This window comes from Rattus norvegicus, chromosome 16, assembly GCF_021556685.1.
Source record: "Rattus norvegicus strain SHRSP/BbbUtx chromosome 16, alternate assembly SHRSP_T2T, whole genome shotgun sequence".
NCBI classification, from domain to species: Eukaryota; Metazoa; Chordata; class Mammalia; order Rodentia; family Muridae; genus Rattus; species Rattus norvegicus.
In genome coordinates, this window is record NC_141549.1 from 77,805,762 (window position 1) to 77,829,987 (window position 24,226).

Consider the following 24,226-nt stretch of genomic DNA (forward strand, 5'->3'; position numbering starts at 1 on the left):
GTGTGTGAGGTCAGATGTCCATGTAAACATGAGTTCATATATGTTTAATTATTTTTAGCAGTATTAGGGGTGAGATAGATACAAGGCCTTGCTGTGCTGATCAAGTTCTGAGGCAAAGCCTCCATCCAAGGAGATTTCACGTGGGGAACATGAGAAGCACCTGGGCAGAGCTCTGGAGATGAGTGATGGGAAGATCCGGGATCTCGTAGCCCCTCTCTTTAACATGCTGTGGTCACCTCTGCTCCCAGCCCATTGCTGCCTCCCCAGGCTGTAAAGAGGATTCCTTTGATTTGGGAGGAGAACATTTTACATAGAACTAAAGGTGACGAATAACAGAGGTAAGGAGACTTTCCTTTGTTCTCTTTTTCTACTTGATTCAAAAGACAGAATATTCATGAGAAGACATTAGAAACAGTTTTAAAGGGAACTTGCAAGAGCATGGGTGCTCTTGGCAATGAATACATGGATGTAAGCCTATCTACTCACACATATGCATACACATATCTACCCACGTACTAGTGTATAACTTACACTTCTTTCGATAATTCACTCAAGGAATTCATTTCATACAGGGTTGTGCTAAAGGATAAAAACAGATACAGTAAGGTAAGATCAGAGAGTTTGGAATGCAATACCAGGTTTCCCATACAAATGCTGCTTTGCGTGATTATAATGAGTCGTCCTATACAAGTAACTCAAGACTGACACACAGTTTCACTTTTACTGTTAAGCCTGACATAACATTAGCAACTGTTGGCCTTTTCTGTGCACTCGGATCTTCAATCTCACTCTTTTCCAAGTCCCCCCCATTATCCCTTTCTTTTTACCCCCCTTTGCTGACTGTGAGATATAAACAGGTAGCCAAGACCTCAGGCGGTGTTTCCATCCAATACAGTGATGGACTGAGCTCTGGAGCATTAGTTCTAAGTGGTGGCGGATGTTTGGAGGGCAAGGCACGGACTAAACTTTCATCAGTTCCATTTTTTTCATACCTAGAGTTACAGTGCTCCTTGTCTGCTGCTAATTTCTTTTTGTTGTAAACAAGGTTTTTTCATCCACTTGAGATATTAATCTCTTACTTGCTTTTTCATGTTTCTGCGGGTAAATGTGTTTGTTGCGTGTGTGTTTTCTTGATTAACTTATAACACACACATACATTTTCTTGCTGATTCCATCATAGATAAATAATATCATGTCATTACGTGAGTTGAAAGTAAACTGTAATAATGAAAACCTATAAATTCATAGACCCTTTTAAGTTCAGATTGGCTATGACCCTCTGCCAGCGTACAAACTGGTTGAAGCTTGTACTTCCTCCTTTCACGTAGACCAGAAGAGGCAGCCTGATGATCCAGTCTCCTTTTAACCAATTTGATCAAAGTTATCCACAGACATTTAGACGCAGTGACAAATGCACTTTGTATTGTCAAGAACTCTGTGCAGAGTGGATCTTACAAAGCCGAGCCTTCCCTTCTTTTTCAGGACCCTACTTGGTATACCATGTGTGTGCATATCCGTGGAGGCATGTGTCCTTATGTGTTTACGGGTGAGTGTGTGTGCTGTCTAAAATTAACATGTAACTTGACCGTCACAATTCATTCATGTGTGAGCTACAGTATTTGGAAGTACAGTCAGATCCCAGGTTAAATATAAATATCTTCTGGAACCAGGCGACCATATTAATTCTGAGTTCTGAGTCATGAACTGAATGAGCTCTAAATATCTGCGCACATCACCGATTCGAATTTGGTATTTTTATATCAGAAAAGAGGCTATGTCTACATGGTGGTAAGGAATCTCATGGGATTGTAAAAATAGTAACTTGTCTACATTTAGGTAACCGTTCTCTTAATTCCAACACAGAACAGGATTTTTTATAGGATTTATTTAAAATTCAGCTACAGTTTACAGACATTTGTTCTTCTTACCAGTTTCAAGCCTTCCTTAGTTTCATTTATGGTGAAAATATGAAGTGAAATGAAGTGTCTATAGGTCTGAGGAAGGCACTCCATCTGTGGTGCAGAGTACAGGGCTTAGGATGCCAGCCTTCCTTGGTGGCAGTGCCCTTCTGGGGGACATCTAAGGTCCATCACCTCTAATCATTGTTGCTGAATGTTTTTCCATGTCATGACCCCTGTCTTCTGCGAGTCCCTCCTTGGCTCCTTTCCCCCTCATCCAACCCAGCAGAGTGTCACACACAAGCATACAGAACATTTCCTTAGGGCTTAGCTGGCAATTGCTCAGACTTTCAACAGTTAGGAGGTGACAGGAAGGACGCAGTGACCAAAGCTGCTCTCTCTGTAGATGTGTGAGAGTGTCTGCTCCACCCCCATGCATAAATTTAGATCTACCCATCCATGTCTGTCCAAGGGTCTTCACTGGCACACTGAGGCCTCTTGTTTCATTTATTATGTATCCCCAGGTACTAGTTCATATAGGGAAGTGCTACAGTATTTAAGAACGCATATGATCAACATCAGGTGACTTCCTGCGCTTTACCTGCAAATTACCTGTACTAACACATAATCAGTTATTCTGAAACGTCCATCGCTTTACCACCAAGGTACACTTTATATTTTAAATAATTTTAAATTTTATCTATCTGCAATAGACAGACCTTGTCTGGTAAAAAGTTCAGTAAGATTCTTTGTCTGATGTTTAGCCAAGCGTCAGTTCTCTGCTTTCAAATTATTATTGTTGGGTTCTCTCTCTCTCTCTCTCTCTCTCTCTCTCTCTCTCTCTCTCTTTCTCTCTCTTTTCCAACTACAACTACAAATGCAGTTTCTAGGTACAAATTCCTTCCACTCTATCCATGAACCAGGCATTTACCCCTTACTATTAGCTCCATAGAGTTTCTCTGCTCTTATGTAAGTTCGAGTAAAGGCCTAGGGTGGGGGCATGGTAGGTTTGTGTTTGGGGTACCTACCTCAACATGGAGGCAGAGTTCTACAGGCTGATGAATTCTTCCAGGATCCCCAGCTCTGTTCTTCTTGGCCAAAGGCCCCTCTGATCCTTCCTACTGCCCCTTCTTCCTAGCTCCAATTAGTCTCTCTCACATTCAGCCAACGTTCAACAGATAAAAGTCAGAGTCCTAAGCATTTGACTGCTACAAACCCAGAATGACAACACGCGAATGAGGAGAATCATTCTTCTGAGAGAGATCCTCTCCCATTCAGCCTGAACTACATTAAAGAGACTGTCCCCAACAAACACCCCAGGAAGCCTGTTTAGAAACAGTTTAAAGATACTCTGTCTTTCCATGCATGGATGCCCCCTTGGAATGCAAATTCCACCCTCGACATCACCAGTTCTAATGCTTGGGTCTGTATGTGTGCAAGCATATTATAGAGATGCGAACACATAAACACACTTATACATGTCTTCATTTATGTCTTATAACTCATGTTATTAAATTGGTTATTCCATCAAATATCACTGATAGCGACGTATCAGCATGTGGGCTAAAGGGATATGAAAACACATGATCATACCTGAATTATAAGGCAAACTTTCTTTTACATTCAATTTTTACATATAATTCTAAAATTACATTTTATTTAGTAACAATTGTTCTATAACTTAATACCAATATTCATGTATATGTCATGAATTTGAATGTGAGATTTATTTGAATACCTCAAATCTGTAAAAATGGAGAAGAATCCAAGAGAAGTGAGTAAGGGTTACTTTAATCTCAAAGTGTAATGGTCTTCCTCCATTGTACTTGTCTTGGATCTCACCTGCACATTATACAGAAACCACCTTCTTGTCTCGATTTATGATTATCAAGAGCCTTTATCACATCATTACACCCACCAGCCATGCTGTCTTTCCTGCATGAGTAATAGCCAAGAACCTGCTGAACAGTGATAGGGGAGGCCTGGGACACTGAGTCTCTCTGTCTCTCTGTCTCTCTCTGCGTCTCTATCTCTCTGTCTGTCTCTGTCTCCTCTGTGTGTCAGTCTGTCTGACATCTCTCTTGTTTCTCTCTGCCTCTCTCTATCCCTGTCTCTCTGTCTCTTTCTGTCTCTGTCTCTCTTGTTTCTCTCTGCCTCTCTCTATCCCTGTCTCTCTGCCTCTTTCTGTCTCTCTGTCTGTCTCTGTCTCTCTGTCTCCTCTGTGTGTCTATCTCTGTCCTCTCTCCTCTCTCTCTCTCTCTCTCTCTCTCTCTCTCTCTGTCAGTCTCTCAGTCTCTGTCTCCTCTCTCTGTCTGTCTGTGTCTCTCTGTCTGTCTCTGTCTCTCCACGCTCCTTTTTTTCTCCCAATCAGATTCTCTCCTTTCCTAGCTCACACTAATCTAGTCTCTCTCTCTCTTTTTTTTTTTTTTTTTGGTTTTTTTTTCGGAGCTGGGGACCGAACCCAGGGCCTTGCGCTTCCTAGGCAAGCGCTCTACCACTGAGCTAAATCCCCAACCCCACTAATCTAGTCTCTTAAAGGAACTCTGAATGCTTCCTAAGGGACTTGCCACTATTTAAAGTGACAGGTTGTCTGGATTCTTTTTTCCTTGTTTTGTTTTAAAATAAATTCAGTCAACTACAAGTCCTATAATGAGACTAGTTAGAAACAGTTTAAAAGGCATTATGATGTCAAAGATATTCTTGAGGTAGGTCCCTCAAATCTCAACTTCTTCCATGGTTTTTATGGGGTTTGTGTGTTTTTTCATGTGTGTGTGTGTGTGAAATATATGCATTTATATAAATTTATGTATTATGTGCAAATATGTATATATATGAAAACTCATGATGTTAGAAGCTTGTATGTCTGTGTATGAATACACATGTATTTACATGTGTATATATGTAAATGTATATGGGTGGGTTATTTTAACTCTTTCACAACCGAGATTTTATTGGTCAAGGAGCAGAGTACACAGACATTCCGCTTCTTAACACACGGACCCAAACTCTGAAGAGCCATAGGTTGTGTCCAGGTGCCCAGAGGAAGAGCTGCCTGTGGTTTCTCTTAGAGCTTATTCCCGTGATGTCCAGTCTTAAGCTTGGCAAGTTTCCTCAAGGTCTCTCATAACAACCAAATGCTTACACTCCTCAGTCCCACCAGCTCACAGTACCAACTCACATACCCAGAATCTCCATCATTCACAGGGCATTGTCACAACTGTTAGGAAAACGGACTGCCATGACCACAGATGTCACAGTTCTGACAGGGCGAGGACCAAAGACTGGCTTTGTTACGGAATGGTTCTACTAGGAACACGGGACAAGATATAACTGAAAATATTCCAGACACGAATGCACGACTGAGACCCCAAACTGCCATTTAGGATGCTTTGTACCGTGGGATATAAAACTACCCCCCTCTATGTAATGTTATGGTGACCCCCGAGACAGTCACAGCCTCTCCTGATTCAGTATCCTGATATTTTCTGGTTTTACCAAAAAATAGACAGCCAGCAAAAGATTTAACCTCTTTAAAAAAAAAATTACACTTAAAAAATGGGATGAGGTGGGATTCCTTCACCTTGTCAAAATGTTTCTAAAGCTATTAAAAAACTCGCTTTTACAAAATAGTTGATAAAGATATTCCTCTGGATTGTACAAGAAGGGAGGCGGGGACCACTGACCCACGTGACTCATGCCTAATCGGACTTGGCTTCTTTCTCTTTTCCGGAGATTGGACTCTGGTTTTCCGTCTCCATTTTCTGAAGGCAGATGTGTGTTTTGCTGGTCAACCACTTCAACCTGTCTGCCCTTTGCTCCCCACGTCCCTTTTGTCTGCACTTTTTTGTCTGATCATTTATCCTTTCCTGAGACTTTTTTTCGGCTTTGCATCTGCCTTGGCAGGGGCGGGCTTAGCCTACAGGCTCGCGGAGCAGCTCTTGGGCTCCACCTTCAGAGCTCCACCCTTAACCTCCTCTTGGGCCTCTTGGAGCAGGGGTGGGAGATGCTGGATGCTGGATCTGTCACGGAGCTGCAGTGCCTAGCGCCACCACACGAACTGCCCCAGTGTATGCTTTTAATTCAGTTCACTCACCCGTTGTTCAAAGTTCCGTCAATGGTGTATAATGACGAATCATTTCCATATCTTCTAAAATATTGAAAAGTACATAGTCAGTAAAAAGTGCCTATATGTAAAATATAATTACGTTTGGGGGAATCAAATAACTATATTTACTGCCCTTATTATTTGTTAGCTGATTTTATATGCATAAACAATCTGTAATTTCTCTGTCACAGGCGGTTGAGGGTAGCTGGGACAGAAAGAGGCCGTCCTCCTCAGAGAAGAGCACACCAATTGATTGTCCAGTGTCAAATGGTCAGCCCCCAAAACATACATACAAGTAATATTATATATGAGCAGGTTATATTTAGGAATATATATGCATATACATACATACATATTATAATAATAAAAGAAGAGGCCATGGATTTGCAGGTGAATGGGGAGGGCACATGGGAGGGTTTGAAGGAGGGAAAGGGAAGAAGCAAGAAATTTAATTATAACATAATCTCAAAAACTCAAAAAAAAATGCAATGCATCCATTAACTCCAAAGTGTATGGTTCATTGGTGTGTTTATTCCTAACTCAACTACACTTTAGAGGTACACAGCTCTCTTACCACATCTAAACTCCTGAGTCTTAACTCTGTCTTCCTCCTTCTGACTTTCAACCCTGGTGTTCCTCTCTTCCCCGGGAGATAGGATGAGGTAACAGTCGATGGGAGGCAGTGGCTCCATCTAATTTAACGGTGAATTCTCACGTGGGCACCAGCCTTGCCCGCAGGAGAACTTGAACCGTGAGGGAAACGGGTAGGTCTCACTGGCCCATCTCTCTCTGCTGAGCTCTGCACTGCGACCAGCCCACCACTGTCTCTGTGCTCCAATAGAAGTCTCTCTCTCTCTAGTCAGCACTGTTAGTAGCTCATTTAATAAATATGATCGTTTCCAACGTATTGGTTGTTTTTAAGGGTGAGAAGTACTGGCAGCCCTCCCCCCATCCAAAGAATCTCACTGAGGAGATTTATACAGACACAGCAACTAAGCACTTGGTTTTTTGTCACATGTACACCTGAGGGTAGAGCTTTATAGACTTCGGCTTCCTTATTTTAATTATGTTTATTCTCTGACTATGTCATGTATGTATAGAGCGCATTCTGGCCTCTCTCATCTCTTTCCCCTTTCCCATCCCTCCCAGTCCTTCTCCCCAGATAAGCCCCTTATGACTTCCATGTCTCTCTGCCTCTGTTCTGTGACACACTGAGTTTAATCAGGGTCGCCCACGTAGGCATGGGTCTGGAACTAGCCAGTGGGGTATTGGGTCTCTCCCCTGTGGCTACACAGTCTGAAGACAGTGATTCCTTCTCTAGCAGCCATCAACAGACAACACAGGACCTCACAGCCCTTCTTCCCCTGCCTCCCATGAATGGATGTTCTCGGGCACAAGCTCATGCAGACTCAGGGGGGGCAACGACAGCGACTGTGATGTCACCACATCATACCCTGGAGATGAGACTGCACAGCACGCACGCCCTTCCGTACACTTTCTTTCCGTGTTCCTTAAGCTTTAGGGGGTGAGAAATGTATGTCCCATCCAACTGTCATTTACAGTCAGCTTCTGTCTTTTATTGTTTCATGTTTGTCAAGTGTACATGTCATTATAGGAATGTACATGCACATGTACACATTCACATACTTATGTATATATATATTAACTCACTTTTCACTGGTGGGGTCCATGCAATTTGACGATTTCATGTCATCTTGATACGACATACTAAGGGATTATAAAAGTATAATATCACACACAAAACAAACCTTTTTAAGGTTAAAACAAAGAACAACAGTTACTATAAACATTAGCGGCTTGATCTTTAAGCATCCACACGCAGACCGTCATTTGAATGGTACATGGCATTTCGATTCGAAATCTGCCTTTGTACGTTAATGCTATCTTGCCAGGTATCAGGCCTTATAAACTCAGCGATAAGGAGGCTGAGGCAGAGAGACTGCCAAGAGTTCAAGGCCAGCCTAGGAGGCGAGCACAGGGTACATGGTGATAGAGTAAGACCGTTGAAAACAAAACAACAGTGACGGAAGATTATCTCCTGGCCATGAAAACAGTGGTGCTTATAGACTTAGTTATTACCTTAGTGTGAAAGTGTAAGGGTTTTTTACCAACAGAGGAATCTCTAATGGCCGAGAAGCACTTAAAAAACTGTTCAATGTCCTTAGTCATCAAGGAAGTGCAAATCAACACGATATATGCAGCCGATGTACAGCTTGGTCTTCTTATGGGTCTCCTAACAACTGGAATGGAGGCTGTCTCTGAGTCAGACTCTGGTGCCTGCCTTTGGGTCCCTTTCCCCTAGCTGGGCTGGCTTGTCTGGCCCTCAGTGGGAGAGGATGCTCTTAGTCCTGATGCAACATGCCAGAGTGGACTGGTACCCAGGGGTGGGGGCTGGGGTTCCCCTTGTCTGAGGGAGGAATGGGGGGAAGGAGTGGGAGGGTGGGGCTGGGAGAAGAGGGGAGAAAGGTGGGCTGCAATTGGGATATAAAGTGAATTAATTAATCAAACAATTGATTAATTAATTAAAAAGTTTTGCAGTGATGTTATTTCAAACTCACTTCAGTACACATCACCCTGACCTTGCCCGAGTCCTGATTCTGAATTCTCCTCATCACGTGCTCATTTTCACAGACCATGTGTGTCTTTTCTGTCTGTCGGCTCACTCTAAAATGATGGTACGTTTTGCTGGGGGCATCAGCCCAGCACAATTTTTCATGGATTAGGGACAAACTCCTTGGCCCCAAGTTTGATGGTTTCCACTGCCCTTATCCCAAGTAGGATTTTCCTCATTTTGAATGCTGTCACCAAGACTAAATTGCGATGTCCTAATCGCTGTCACTCTCTGGAGACAGTCATTGCATGAACAGTTATGGGATGAGACCATGCTAATAAGCTCAGTCTTGATCCAATATGAGTGCTGTCCATAGACAGATGAACACTTTAAAATAAGGCACCCACGCAAAGGGCGCTAAAAACAGACTGAGGCAGAGACAGAGAGGGTGAATCCACATGCCAAGGAATACTAAACCTTTCCCAGTAGTGAGAAAAAAAAAAAGAGGTCCTCAAAAAGATCGAGCCTCGAAGACCACCGAGGGGTACACGGTACACTGCTATTGTTTAACCTGCTTAGTCCAGGATGCTTTGTTACCAAAGCTAGCACTAATTAATACAACTTCCAGTCTGTTCGCACACACAGGCAGTTTCTCATGATATCTTTTTCGTTATTCAACAAGATCCAAGCCAAGAAGCAATGTGATACGCAGAAGCCGGAAGTCCAGTACTTTAGAAAGACTACTCTGAGCTTCATACCTGTTTTCCCTGGACTCATATACGTCACTGACCTGTCAATGCTACTTCCGTTAGTGAACGTGGTTGTCTCTTCATTTCCGTCATAGCTAGAGAATTAAAATTGTACACAATCAAATGCCATTCAAACCACAGAATTACTTTTAACTACATTGTCCTACGACTCATAAATTGGTTGAAAAAGAAAGAAAGAAAGAAAGAAAGAAAGGAAGGAAGGAAGAAAGAAAGAAAGAAAGAAAGAAAGAAAGAAAGGAAGGAAGAAAGAAAGGAGGGAATTTGATGTAATAGGGGAGAGGAGGGGGTGGGAGGTGGGTTCGTTAGCACTGAGGCTATGTGAAGATTCTTAGGGAAGTCCACTACTTTTTCAGCTAATTATTTTTTAAAAGAAATGGAGGTGCCGTGCATGAGTGGACAAGGCTGCTTCCAGAGCACATGGGTCATGAAACAAAAGTCTCAACACTGGGTAAGAATGGAACGCTTTAGAAGGTCTGAGGAACACCCGAAGCAACACAGGTATTGGCTTTGCTTTGGGTTTCCCAGCAGATCTGTATAGTGAAACTCTGTTGCTGAAGACGCTACATACCCCGGCTATAGGAAATCAGTCTGGTACCGCCTGGAACCTTCCTCCCTGTGAGTTATGTTTAGAGTGGAAGAAGGTTGCACGTGGAAGAAAATATGCCCATGGTCTTACTAACCAGTGCTAGGCTCTGCACATCACGATACTGACCTGCGGGCAGGTCACACACTGCAGCAACCAGGGCATGATCGTTATGGGGGTAACCGATTGCTTTCTGACTGGACTTGAGACCAGCTCAGCAGAAGACAGCTCACACCACAAATCTGGTCCAAAGCCCATGACTGTGGAGTGCTTCCGGGATGCCAGCGGGTGGCTCGGGAGAGCTAGCTCTGGTGGAAGCAAAGCTCTGGCGTGCCTTTCTTGCCCACCTCAGTTTCTGAGTGAGATCCTTGTCGCCCTGGATCTTCGTGAACAGCACACCCAGGCACTCTAACAGTTTAACTAAGGATTTGGGTTGCCAGACTCTAGAGTTCTCAGCAGACGATGATCAAGTGTCTTTTGCTCAGGGCCATCATTGGGTAGTTAATTCTCAGTCAGAGACACTGCACACAGATGCTCAATGGCCGCCCTGTGTGCTGTGCCTTGCCATGACTACTTCAGAATGGTTTTCCACTCAGAGGGGGGCAAAGCCAACTCACCCAATGCTGCCGTTTAGTTTAGTGGACTTCGACGTGCTCGATAACACCTTTTTGTTTCTGTGAACAAACAAACGAATATACATAAAGTCAGACGATATCAAAGAATTCATGATTTTCCCTATACGGTTCAAATATTCAAGAAATCGTGAGGCACGTGGCAGAAGCTTAAGCTGTGGCTTCAGGTTACCAGAGTAGAAACATGGGCTATTCTCAGGAATGTGTTTGTGTGCACTCCTGTGTGTGTGTGTGTGTGTGTGTGTGTGTGCGCTCACGTGTGTGTATGTGTGTGTATGTGTCTGCAGGTGTGTGCATATGTATGTATGTATATACATGTAGATTCATGTTTGTGTGTATGCATGTGTGTGCATGTGCACGTGTGTGTGTGCGCTCACGTGTGTGTATGTGTGTGTATGTGTCTGCAGGTGTGTGCATATGTATGTATGTATATACATGTAGATTCATGTTTGTGTGTATGCATGTGTGTGCATGTGCACGTGTGTATGTGCATGTGTGTGCGCATGCGTGCACATGTGTGTGCACATGTGTGTGCATGTGTGTGCACGTGTGTGTGTGTGTGTGTGTGTGTGTGTGTGTGTGTGTGTGTGTGAAAGAGAGAGAGCATTCATAGTGACTTGCTACTGGCACTCGTCATTAACCACAGCTTACTGCAAAAAAGAAGCCCCTTTGGCTGAGACACACGCTTTTACTAGAAACAGAAGGGCAGAGCAATACAGGATCAACAATAAACATTAAATGTCCTCCACACGTTTTCTCCCATTTTGGTCAGCAGGCCGCTGCGGGACGAAGAGTAGTCTGGAGAGACCAGAATGGAGGACAGGAAGGACAGCGAATACCGCCTACTTCCATCTCTACTCAGTGTGGCTACTGCAAGACCTCGGTAGGAAGTGCTCCCGCAGGTCAGTGGCTGACAGGAAGGAATGGATATGGGATGGAAGGAAGGCTGAGAGGTTCCGGGGGAGAGCGAGGGAGACCCCCTGTGTGAAATTCTTCAGCAATAAGAAGTAAATAGTGAATAAAGCACAGCATATGAAAGCCTCAGAAATGATGCTATTAAATAAATAAGTGACCGATGATTTAAAATTGCCACGCGGCAACCATGCAAACTGACTCACGTTTAAGTTTTTGCAGTGTACACGTATTCTTATTAAAGCAATACAGCTCCTACAGAGCCGTGTATAATTATGGGCTCCTATCAAAACGAAAAAGTAGAACAACATGCCGTGTGCGCTGTCCCAAGCCACAGAAACGATGTCGTGGCACATGACAATCAAGTGTTATGGCTGCTGTGAGCTGGCAACAAAACTTCATGCTGTTTCCCTTGATCCACACAGATCAAAGCACTCCACACTGCAAACAGGTTAGGGGGATGCCTCTCAAAAGGGGTGGACGAAGTCATCGGCCTCAGATGCTCCGCATTCATTTCTTTAAAGTCTTTACTTATTCATATTACGTGTGGCTGTGAGCATGCCACGCCACAGCGTGCGTGTAGAGATGGGAGGACAGCATGTGAGAGCGGACTCTCTCCACAGTCCATCCTGTGGATGACTGGAAACAAACTCAGATCATCAGGCTAGGGGCAAAAGCACCACTAGCCACCGATCCATCTCGCTGGCCCTAGGTGCTACTTCTTTTTAATTTTAAAATTCCTACTTTCATGAACTAGTTACTTTTTACCTATTCTACATTATTTCGTCACTGTCTTTTTACAGATATTTGATGTATTAGCTATTTTTGTTTGTAACTGTGTTTTCATATCTAACACATATATTATGGTTGTTTCTATTGCTTTTCTTCTTTCTGGGAGGGATCAGGACCAGATACTAGTGCTCTGAGCATTTGAGTATGTGTTTTGTTACTGAGATATACTCCCATCCCTGTTTTGAGAAAGCATATCTCAATCCGGCTGTGATACAGCACTGACTGAACTGGGAAAACACTTCAAACCTTAAATAATAAGGCAGATGGGGAGCTGGAGAGGCGGCTCAGTGGTTAAGAGCATGGAATACTCTTCCCGAGGTGCTGAGTTCAATTCCCAATAACTATATGGTGGTTCACAACCATCTGTAATGGGATCTGATGCCCTCTTCTGGTGTGTCTGAAGACAGCTACAGTGTATTCATTCATTCATTTAATTAATTAAGTAATCAATTAATAATTCTTTTAAAAAAGAATAAGGTAGATAAAAGCATTCACTCCTCTACTCTGCCTCAAATAGGCAGGCATAAAGAACGAAGACCTGAAGAGCCAGGTTCTGTTTTATCTCACGGCAGCAGAGAATACACAACTTCTACTTGTACCACATCAGCACGGGCCCTAAACACAGGTAACTCCCATAACTTTCCAGACTGCACATTGCTGAAAGTCTGGAGAAATGAACACAGCATGCACACCCCATATGCACAGCTGTTTACCAACATCTGCTTCAACGCCAGAGAGTCCCCACTCGTGATCTAAGAGAAAATGGGTCCCGTAGGCTCCAGCACAGCTACACTGCGTCAAAGCCACTAGTCATTGGGCAGGAACCTATAACGAAACTATACTAAGAGTTCATTTGGAATTAAACTCAACCCCATAAATTGATTCCCTTGGCATTCCAAGGGAAGACTGCTTCATAAGAAAGACCTTAAGGCAGTCCGGAGCAATCGAGCGAGCTAGAGGCTGTTGGATGGCTGGAGCGGGGCAATGCCTAAATCAAAGGAACTTGTTTCTTCGAGCTCTTCAGGCAGTGATTCTGACAGCGAAGTTGAAAAAAAGTTAAAGAGGAAAAAGCAAGTTGTTCCAGAGAAACCTGTGAAGAAGCAAAAGCCTGGTGAGAGTTCTAGAGCGCTGGCGTCCTCTGAGCAGAGTAGCAGCAGCAGAGATGATAATGTTCCTGATTGGAAAGGTGAGATATGTCAGTGTTCGGGACTTTAAAGGAAAAATTCTAATTGGTATTAGAGAATACTGGATGGACTCAGATGGTGAAATGAAACCAGGGAGAAAGGGGTTTCTTTAAACATGGAACAATGGAGCCAGCTGAAGGAACAGATCTCTGACATAGATGATGCAGTCAGAAAGACGTAGTCTGAGCCAATCAAGCCTGTACTGTCGTAGCCATTTTACTCTGTCTTTTCACATTGACTTTTGTTTTCTAAATGTTGTTTTCCATGCTGTTGTATATTTGGATTGCAGAACAATTTGTAAGACAAATACTTTTTTTTAATGGGCATTATTAAAATGTTCTAAGTGAAGCTAATTGTCAACTTTATTAAAGAGGATTGCTTTGTGGCCCCTACCTAGTGTAAAATAAAGTCAGGTCATTACAATCTTAAAAAAAAAAGACCTTAAGAATACACAAACCTCAACATAGAAACAAGAAGTTTCAAAACCCAGGCGCTGTGGTTGAGCACTGTTTTGCAGTCAATTGAAACAGTGCCTAAGTGATAGAAAGATATGTAACAAGTCAGAGTTACTTCCTAGATCTATGTTTTTATCAAAGTTCAGATTAGTTATAATTAATCTGCTATTTATAAACATATTGATTTTTTTATTTTATTTTAGATGGATACACTGTAGCTGTCTCCAGAGGCACCAGAAGCGGGCATCAGATCTCATTATAGATGGTCATGAGCCACCATGTGGTTGCTGGGAATTGAACTCAGGACCTCTGGAAGAGCAGTCAGTGCTCTTAACCACTGAGCCATCTCTCCAGCCCCAATGTATTGATTCTTAAAATCAAGGTAAATCAGTTATTTGAGATTTAATGTTCTATTTCTTGCAAATGATGCTTTTTACGATCATAATAATATTCAAGTCCTACTAAAATATTGTGATTCAAGGTTAAGAACAATTATATACTACGAACCAGACACCTAGGGAACAGCCCTTTACGGTGCGGCTTTAGTCCATCCCTCTAGTCCCATCCAGTGTCTTGCTCCTCAGTCCTCCCATCTCTTCTTACTCTTACCCACTGTGACTTTCTGCCCTGCCCCTTGAGTAAGGGATAGTGGCGCCAGGCCTGATCTCGGGTTCGGTGCAATTTGATGTTTTGAGGTTGGGGCCACCCCTACTCGCCCTAGTGGCAGAGCTCTGGAAGCTGAGGCACTTTCAGATCCCATTATGCCCCTCCCTCTTCTGCTGGGAGTCTCTTCTACCTTTCTCTCCCATCCCTTCTATGTCTCAAGCTGTGTTTTCTTCTCTTTCTGGGCTACTCGAACTCAGGGTCGTATGCAGGGATTCTGAGAGCGTCCTAAAACTTCTGATTGCTATTTATTAAGAGTTAAAAACCAATTATCATAAATTTCCCCCTGATGATCAGCTTTTTAAAAAATTTGCTCCTAAGAAAGAGAGAGGGAGGGGGGAGGGAGGAAGAAAGGGAGGGAGGGAGGGGGAGAGAGACAGAGAGAGAGAGAGAGAGAGAGAGAGAGAGAGAGAGAGAGGAGAGAGGAGAGGAGAGGAGAGAGGAGAGAGGAGAGAGGAGAGAGAGAGAGAGAGAGAGAGAGAGAGAGAGAGAGAGAGAGAGAGAGAGAGAAGAAAGTTACATCTGGTGCTTTTTGTTTCTAAAAAAAAAAAAATACCAATTCGTGCTATTTATGTTCCCAAAATGCATTGTAACTCAGACTGGTCTTGCCAACTCACGCATTGCGTCTTCTTCTGGAGAGCTGAGAATACACCCTGGAACTTGCAGGCCTGCCAAGAAGGAAAGAACACAGGCGAAAATCAAGTCAAATATTTTACAAGGCAATCGCATTTTCCTCCTTTAGGATTTCAGGGAACAAAAAGTAAAAGTCACAAGGAATTGTGAAAGAACCGAAGGAAGAGATTCAGAATTCAGAATCGGGAACCCCGCAGCAGCAACCCCTGTGTGTTGCGCGCATGTGCAGATCACTGAAAAGGGGATAGGGAATCTAAAGATAACATCTGTGGTTTCCCTTTTTGTTCCCCGTTGGTACATCATTTGAGAAACTCTAGATCAGCTTAGTAAAGGCAAGATAGACCCATGCGTGTAGCGATAAGGAGATGTACCCATGAAATGCTGATGGAGAAAAATAGAGAAAGAAAATGCTAGAACAGCAAACTTCATACTATGGAGGGCAGTTCCTGGTCACTTTTGTAGGAAAAAAAGATGGAAAAAAAGATACTAAATTATGTTTAAAAACTTTTGTCTGGGCAGAAGATGTAGCCCAATGGTAGAACACAATCAAAGCGTCCCACTATCAAAAGCTGGTTTAGGGTGGTATAATCTTACACAAACAGTCTCACCTCTGTAGATTTTGACACACAGAAGATACATCTTTCAATGGTCAAATTAGTAAGATCATGCCGACCATTCATCATTTCTTTTCTTTTTTTTTTTTTTTTTTTGGTTCTTTTTTTCGGAGCTGGGGACCGAACCCAGGGCCTTGCGCTTCCTAGGCAAGCGCTCTACCACTGAGCTAAATCCCCAACCCCACCATTCGTCATTTCACAAGTACACCTGAGTTTTAGACATCTTGCCTTCTAGTATGTTTTGCCACATCATAAGCATGGTGGCCCGTGCCTGCAATCCTAGCTCCTGGGGGACTGAGTCCGGAGGACCTTGAGTTAAAAGTCAAAAAGTACACATGGACAGACCCATGGCTCCAGCTGCATATGTAGCAGAGGATGGCCTTGTTGGGCACCAATGGGAGGAGAAGCCCTTGGTCCTGCCAAGGCTGGACCCCCCCCCCCAGTGTAGGGGAATATCAGGGCAGGGAGGAGGGAAGGTGTGGGTGGTTGGGAAGGGGGAACACCCTTATAGAAGAAGGGGGAGGGGGCTTATGGATGGAAAACCTGGAAAGGAAATAACATTTGAAATGTAAATTTTAAAAATCCAATAAAAAAAGTCAATCTGGCTAGTTGTGGAAGCCCTGTCTCCAACGCACATGTACTATTTTGCAACAAGAAAAGCTGATATATATTTTGAAATTAAAAACATCAAATAATTTCTCTTTATGATAATCTGAGAAATCAGGCATTCCTTTACATGAGAAAAAGAGTCTAACATGAGGGGTTCCATTCCATACCCCAGAAACAGACTAGAAACACATATTTTAAGAAATAACAAGGCTATGACGGTGCACACCTGATCCCAAGACTGATCCTAGAACTTGTGGGGTAGGGGTGGTAGGAAGGTCCAGAGTTCGGATTCATATTTGGCCACTTATCAACATGGAGCTGAGCCTAAACTACACAAGACCCTATCTCAGAAAACATAACCAGAAACAAAACAAAAGAAGAAAAGAAACCAATAATAGAAATGAACAAAGACAATACCAAGGAGAGCCATGCCGGGACACCAGGCAATCTGAGGGCAAGCAGAGACCAATATTCTCAAGTTCTCACCCTGATTGAAGACCATGAGAGCCTTTCTCAGACACCAGCAGAGACTGCTCAGGTGGGATTAGGGTAGAGTAGACAAGCCTACACGTCAGAGAAGGGCCAAGACCAGGCACTGGGTCTTCATTCTCTTAGCCCCGCCATCTTGAAAGCCCAGGTGACCACCTCTGAAGATTATCTCCTCCAATGCTGCTATTCCCAGGAGCTTAAAAGGGACCTGACCCCAGCAGTTGTCAGCTTGCAGTATCTCCTAGGTTCTGGAACCCTCTGCCCCCTAATTCTCCTCATGCTAAACTGAATTAAAGAAAGGCGTGGCTTCAGTCTTGGCTTTCGACAAGGGCGACTTTGTAATTCCTCACCTAAATCAAGACATTTTCATACCATAGCTGCAAACTGTGAACATCCCAGGCAGACACCTTCAGCTCCTCCCCAGTATAGGTCACCAGACAGAGCAATCAGCAGTTCAAAGGAATATGGACTTACAAGTCAAAGTAATCAGGTACTAGAGAAGTATAACTAACTACTGAGACGAAATACAGCACTTGGAACAATATATAAAGAAACAAAAATTTTAATAAATATGAAAAATACACTTAAGTATGAGAAACTAGAAAGGTATGGGGGTGATAGGAAGGCTCTGTGGTGTGCTAAATGCCATAGAGGTGTGACATCTTAAGTTCAATCCTCAGAACTCCTAAGGTGGAAAATAAGAACTGACTCAACCAGGCCGTCTTCTGACCTTCCCGCATATTCTGTGACATATGTTCATGCTCTACTGCCTGGTGTGTGTGTGTGACCCACACATGCACACCTAATTATCTTTCAAAGATGTTGGAATAAGTGTTGTATGGCAGCGAATTGTGAGAGCTATTATAACAACAACCAGACTGGTAGGATACGTCCATGAGTAAAACACTGGCATAAATGTTATGAAAGTAAACAACTTACTTCTCATTGGTCCACAGGAGGGAAATGTGGAACTGTAATTCTGATCAAGAACACACAGCTTGGGAGCTCGTGTACCCTACAGGTAAACTTACTAGCATAATTTTGCTAAATGGACAAAGTATCGGCTGCCTTTTACTATGTTTCTCTGTATCCATAGGTTATAGCAACACTCGGTCCTCAATAGAGAAACTTCTGTGTGCAGTGGGTGGTAATCAACACAGAGATTCACAACTGCTCCAAGTTCAAATCAGGTTTTTTGGTTGCAAAAATACTAATGTGCATTTTCAGTAATGTCTTAGTCAGGGTTCCTACTCCTGCACAAAACGTCATGACTGAGAAGCAAGTTGGGGAGGAAAGGGTTTATTCAGCTTACACTTCCACATTGCTGTTCATCCCCAAAGGAAGTCAGGACTGGAACTCACACAGGGCAAAAACTTGGAGGCAGGAGCTGATGCAGAGGCCATGGAGGGATGCTGCTTACTGAATTTCTTCCCCTGGCTTGCTCAGCTTGCTTTCTTATAAAACCCAGGACTACCAGCCCAGGGATGGCTCCGCCCACAATGGGCTTGGACCTCCCCATTGATCACTAATTGAAAAAATGCCTTACAGCTGGATCTCAGGGAGGCATTTCCTCAAGGGTGGCTCCTTTCTCTGTGATAACTCCAGCTTGTGTCAAGTAGACACACAAAACCAGCCAGTGCAAACAGCATCAGCACCACTCTGAGAGTGAGTCTAGTCTTTTCAACTTTGTGCTCTGGTTGTGTCTAAAGAGTCATGACAACAACTAAGAAAATGAGTGCAGAGATTTTGAAGCAAATTTTTCTATTTTTAAAATTGTTTATTTTATGTATGTGAGTGCACTATAGCTGTCTTCAGACACACCAGAAGAGGGGGCATCAGATCCTATTACAGATGGTTATGAGCCACCATGTGGTTTCCAGGAATTGAATTCAGAGCCTCTGGAAGAGCAGTCAGTTGGTGCTCTTAACCACTGAGCCATCTCTCCAGCCCACAAATAGATATTTTAATGTCTTAATTTAGCTCTTAATTATTCTGTACTTCTAAGGAATCTAAAACTAGACTTTAGACATTCTATCTGTTCTCCCTGTATTAAATAAAAATTCCAGAATTTTTATTTCCTATTGTTTTCACATCTGCCTTTTCAACAATTTTTTCATTAGTTTTTTTTCCCTTACATACCATACATGGCAGTGAACTTCAAGTATCCACTAGTTCAACTTCACAAGAAACATTTTCTCCCTCACATATCTTAAACAAACATCCTAGCATGCTCATGCAGTGAAATCAGTCAGAAACAAAGAATCAACAAAACCAAGAGGTTGTTCTTTGAGAAAGTCAAGATAGGTAAACCCTTAGTCAAAATAATCAGGAGACAGAGAAATAGTATCCAAATTAACAAAATAAGTAATGAAAAGGGAGACACAATAATGGACACTGAGGAAATTCAAAGAATCATTAGGTCTTAGTTCAAAAGCCTATACACTATAAAATTGGAAAATCTAAATAAAATGGATAATTTTTCTAGACAGATACTAAAGTTAAATCAAGATCAGATAAACTGTTTAAGTAGTCCTATAACCATAAAGAAATGCAGTCATTAAAAGTCTCCCAACCACAAAAAGCCTAGGGCCAGATGGTTTTAGCAAAGAATTCTAACGGATTTTCAAAGAAGAGCTAATACCAAAACTCTTCAAACTATTCCACAAAATAGAAACAGAAGAAACATTGCCAGACTCATTCTGTGAGGCCACAGTCACCCTGATACCTAAACCACACAGGGACTCAACAAAGAGAATCTCAGACCAAATTCGTTTATGAACCTTGATGCAAAACTACTCAATTCCCACTAACAGGATCCAAGAACACATCAAAAACATTATCCACCATGATCAAATAAGCGTCATTCCTGGGATGTAGGGATGAAAGTGAAAATCCATCAACGTAATCCACCATATAACCAAACTGAAAGAAAAAAAAAAGTCTAACGCCACTTCATGTTAAAAGTCTTAGAGAGATCAAGGATACAAGGTATATAGAAAACATAATAAAAGCAATATACAGCAAGCCAAAAGCCACCATCAAATTAAATGGAGAGAAGGTTAAAGTAATTCTACTAAAATCAGGGACAAGACAAGGCTACCCACTCTCTCACTATCTATTCAACATAATACTTGAAGTTCTAGCTGGAGCAATAAGACACCTAAAGGAGATCAAAGGATAAAAAAAAATAGGAAAGGAAGAAGGCAAAGTATCTCTCTTCACATACGCTATGATAGGATACAAAAGTGACCCAAAAATTCTGCCGGAGACAGCCGGCAAATACCTTCAAAGTAGCTGTACACAAAATTAACTCAATTATTAATCTTTTAATAACCAATAACCAAGCCTAGAAAGAAATAAGGAAACCAACACATTTTTACAACAGCCACAAATAATATAAAATATCCTGTTGAAACTCTAACCAAGCAAGTGAAAGACCTGTATGACAAGAACTTCGAGTCTCTGAGGAAAGAAAATGAGAAAGATATTAAAAGATGGAAAGATCTCCAATGCTCATGGATTGGTGGGATTAACACTGAAAAAAAATGGCCATCTTACCAAAAGCAATCTTCAGATTCAATGCATTTCCCGTCGAATTTACAACGCAATTCTTTACAGACCTTGAAAGAACAATTTTCAACTTCATATAAAAAACAAAAACAAAAACAAAAACAAAACCCAACCTAGGATGGCTTAAACGATCCTGTACAGCAGTAGAGGTCCTGGAGGTTTTACCATCCCTGACTTCAAACTGTACTGCAGAACAACAGTAATACAACCTGAATGGTATGGGAACAACAACATACAGGTTGATCAATGGAGTCAAACTGAAGACCCATACAGAAACCCACATACCTCGGATGCTTGATTTTTGACAAAGCCGCCAAAACCATACAATGGAAAAGAAAAGAAAAGAAAAGAGAAGGAAAGGAAAGGAAAGGGAGAGGAGGGGAGGGGAGGGAAGGGAAGGGAAGGGGAGGGGAGGGAAGGGAAGGAAAGGAAAGGAAGCCCCTTCAACAAATGGTGTTCGTATGTGCTCATATAAGTAAAAAAACAAATGGTGTTCGTCTAACTGGATGATTACATGTAAAAGAATGCAAATAGACCCATCTCTATCACCCTGCACAAAACTCAAGTCCAAGTAGATCAAAGACCTAAACATAGAACTGGACACACTAAATCTAATAGAAGAGAAAGTGGGGAACTGCCTTGAACATGTTGATACAGGAAACAAATTCTAGAATACCAACAGCTCAGGCACTATGATCAACAATTAATAACTGGGACCTCATGAAACCGAAAAGCTTTTGCAAGGTGAGGGACACCATCTATAGGACAAAACGGCAGCCTAGAAAATGGGAAAATATCTTCACCAACCCTACATCTGGTAGAGGACTAATATCCCAACTATATAAAGAACTTAAAAAAATTGGACACCAACAAACCAAATAACCAAATTTTAAAATGGGGTACAAAGCTAAACAGAGAATCCTCAACAGTGGAATCTCTGATGGCCCAGAAGCACTTAAAGACATGTTCAGGTCCTTAGCCATCAAGGGAAATGCAAATCAAAATGACTCTGAGATTCCACCCTACATCTGTTAAAATGGCTAAGATCAAAATATTTTTTAAAAATAGCACATGCTGGTGAGGATGTGGAGCAAGGGGGACACTCCTCACTGCTGGTGGGAGTAAAAACTTGTACAACCACTTTGGAAAATCAATTTGGTAGTTTCTCAGAAAACTGGGAACAGTTTTACCTCGAGACCCAGCTGCACTATGCCTGGGAATACAGTCAAAAGAAGGTCCACCATCCCACAAGACTATCCTCAACTATGTCGGTTCCAGCCTCATTAGTAACAGCCGGAAGCTGGGACCAACCTAGGTGTTCCTCAGCTGAAGAATGGATAAAGAAAACATGGGGCATCTACACAATGGAGTACTAGTCACTGATTAAAAATGAACACATCATGAAATTGGTAGGCAAATGGATAGAACTAAAAAAGATCATGCTGAGTGAGGTAAGCCAATCACAGAAAGACACCCATAAGTGGACGTTAGTCATAAAATACAGGATAACCATGCTACAATCCACAGACCCAAAGAAACCAAGTACTAAAGAGGGGCCGGGCAGATTTGTGAATCTCACTCAGAAGGGGAAACAGTTATAGGAGGTGGATGGATGGGAACTGGATGGAACAGGAGGGGAGGAGGGGAGCAGGGATGGGGACCAGATGTGGGGAGAGATGGGGCAGAAGAGGCTGGGAGTGAGAACAGAAATCAGTGAGGGGCGTCTCTGGGACTACCTGGGGGTGGGGAAAGCCCCAGGGAGGCTATGGTTAGGTGGCCCTAGTTAAGACTTCTACCAGTGAGAAACTGAAGTGGCCGCCTCCTGTAGGCAGGAAGAACTTCCGGTGCAGGGAGAAGGATGTCAACTGACCCACAAAACCTTCATCCCAAAATCTGTCCTACCTAAAAGATGTGCAGGGATAAAGACAGACCAGAGATTGAGGGAGTGGCTAACCAATGATTGGCCCAACTCGAGACCCACCCCATGGGAGAGAGCCAACCCCTGACACTATTAATGACACTCTGCTATGCTTGCAGACAGGAGCCTAGCATAACTGTCTTCTGAGAGGCTTCGTCCAGTGGTATATGGAGAGATGCAAAGACCCACAGCCAAGCATCAGGTGATGCTCAGGGAGTCTTGTGGGAAAGTTGGCATAGAAGTAAGCAAGCTGGTGGGGTCAAGGACACCACAGGAAGGTCATAGAGTCAACTAACCTGGGCTCGTGGAGGCTCAGTGAGACTAAACAACCAACCAAATAGCATGCAGGAACTGGACCTAAACCTCCTACACATGTGTAGCAGATGTGCAGCTTGGTCTTCGTGTGGGTTCCTTAACAACTGGAGCAGGTGCCTTCTCTGACTTTGTTGCCTGCCATTGGATCCCCTTCCCCCATGTGAACTGTCTCTTTAGGGGAGAATGCACTTGGTCCTGCTGCCACTGGACATCCCAGGACTCGGTGGTAGCCAAGGGGTGGGGCTTCCCTTTCTCTGAGGAGAAGGGAAAGGGCGGAATGGGTTTATAAGGGTGGGACTGGGAGGAGAGGAGGGGTGGGGGCTGCAGTCGGGATGTGAATGAATGAATGAATGAATGAATGAGTGAGTGAGTGAATGAATGCAGGTGCACACATGTTCCCAATTCTGTTTACCCAGCCTGACACACAGTGCGTTTGGGTGGAGTCACTTACCCATCGTATCCGTAGTGCTCCATCCAGAGATACAAATGGCTCTTTTTGACTCCCTGCATGGTATTGCCTTGTGATTAAACTCAATTTACAATTAATCTAAAAAGAAAAGGAAATGACACACATGAATCTTATATTCAATGTATTAAAAAGTACATCTTATATTACTGATGTGAAGATGAAATTTACACGTCCAATTCCTAAAGTCTTGGAGTCTTAAGACTCTTAAATTTTCAATATGTACAAATCTGTCATCCTGGTGAAGCAGGAGTTCTGCTCATGTTTGGTCTTTCAATTCCAGAATTGTCGAATGTTCTACATTTTCACTTTAGTTTAAGTACAGGACACTTTAGAGATTATACACTTGGTACATGGGACAAGAAAGTGCAACAAAATCTTTTTTTTTCTTTTGTTATGTCTGTTGTGGTTTTGACAAGGTGTTTTGTAGCCATAGCTGAACTGGAAGTCCAGATCTTCCTGCCTCACCCTTCTGAGTATTAGGTTAGTGGCTGCCCGCCTGGCTTCCAACCACTTCTAGACCAACATGGTAAATTACATTATTTTCATCCTGAAACAGTCTAGTCAAAGAATAGTCAAGGTCAGAGAAAGAGAGACATGCTCCAGGGTTTACACGTGGATTTACGCTATGCCAGAAAACTTCAAGTCATTAGAAAATTGATATTGCCAAGTTAATAATAAGAGGGTATCTGTGGGGGTTGGGGATTTGGCTCAGTGGTAGAGCGCTTGCCTAGCAAGCACAAGGCCCTGGGTTTGATCCCCAGCTCCAAAAAAAAAAAAAAAAAAAAAGAGGGTATCTGCGGATACAGCCAACAATTTTGAAACATAAGAATAAACAGATCAATTTTACAAAGATGCTGGCTTTGACTTGGGGACTGCAGCAGAAGCAGCTGTGACTTCTATACCTTCCAGGAGCAGCAGGCGGAGACAGAAGTAGAATCTATCACCACTCAGACAGTGCCTAGAGCAGCACAGTTGTGAATTAGGGCGAGCCAGGCAAAGGCAGATTTCTAGGGGTCCGACCCCCAGCAAGTCCTGCACCCCAT

The 24,226-nt window shown here is 42.9% G+C and overlaps 2 protein-coding genes and 1 pseudogene across 2 annotated transcripts in view; 2 read left to right on the forward strand and 1 right to left on the reverse strand.

Annotated features, from left to right (window-relative positions):
• The window catches only part of Erich1 (glutamate-rich 1), a gene marked incomplete at its 5' end in the record, with an annotated part of 52,793,804 nt that overhangs the window by 46,935,202 nt on the left and 5,834,376 nt on the right, over window positions 1-24,226 (forward strand).
• Tpte2 (transmembrane phosphoinositide 3-phosphatase and tensin homolog 2) overlaps window positions 1-24,226 on the reverse strand; it is a 100,213-nt gene that overhangs the window by 75,389 nt on the left and 598 nt on the right. For both annotated transcript variants that reach the window (NM_001419184.2, NM_001419185.2), the window contains 7 exon segments: window positions 532-579; window positions 5,992-6,045; window positions 7,675-7,731; window positions 9,366-9,419; window positions 10,546-10,602; window positions 15,184-15,234; window positions 23,166-23,261. In NM_001419184.2, the coding sequence (NP_001406113.1) occupies window positions 532-579; window positions 5,992-6,045; window positions 7,675-7,731; window positions 9,366-9,419; window positions 10,546-10,602; window positions 15,184-15,234; window positions 23,166-23,224 (380 nt within the window). In that variant the 5' untranslated portion in view covers window positions 23,225-23,261.
• On the forward strand, window positions 13,197-13,629 carry Sub1-ps2 (SUB1 regulator of transcription, pseudogene 2; annotated as a pseudogene).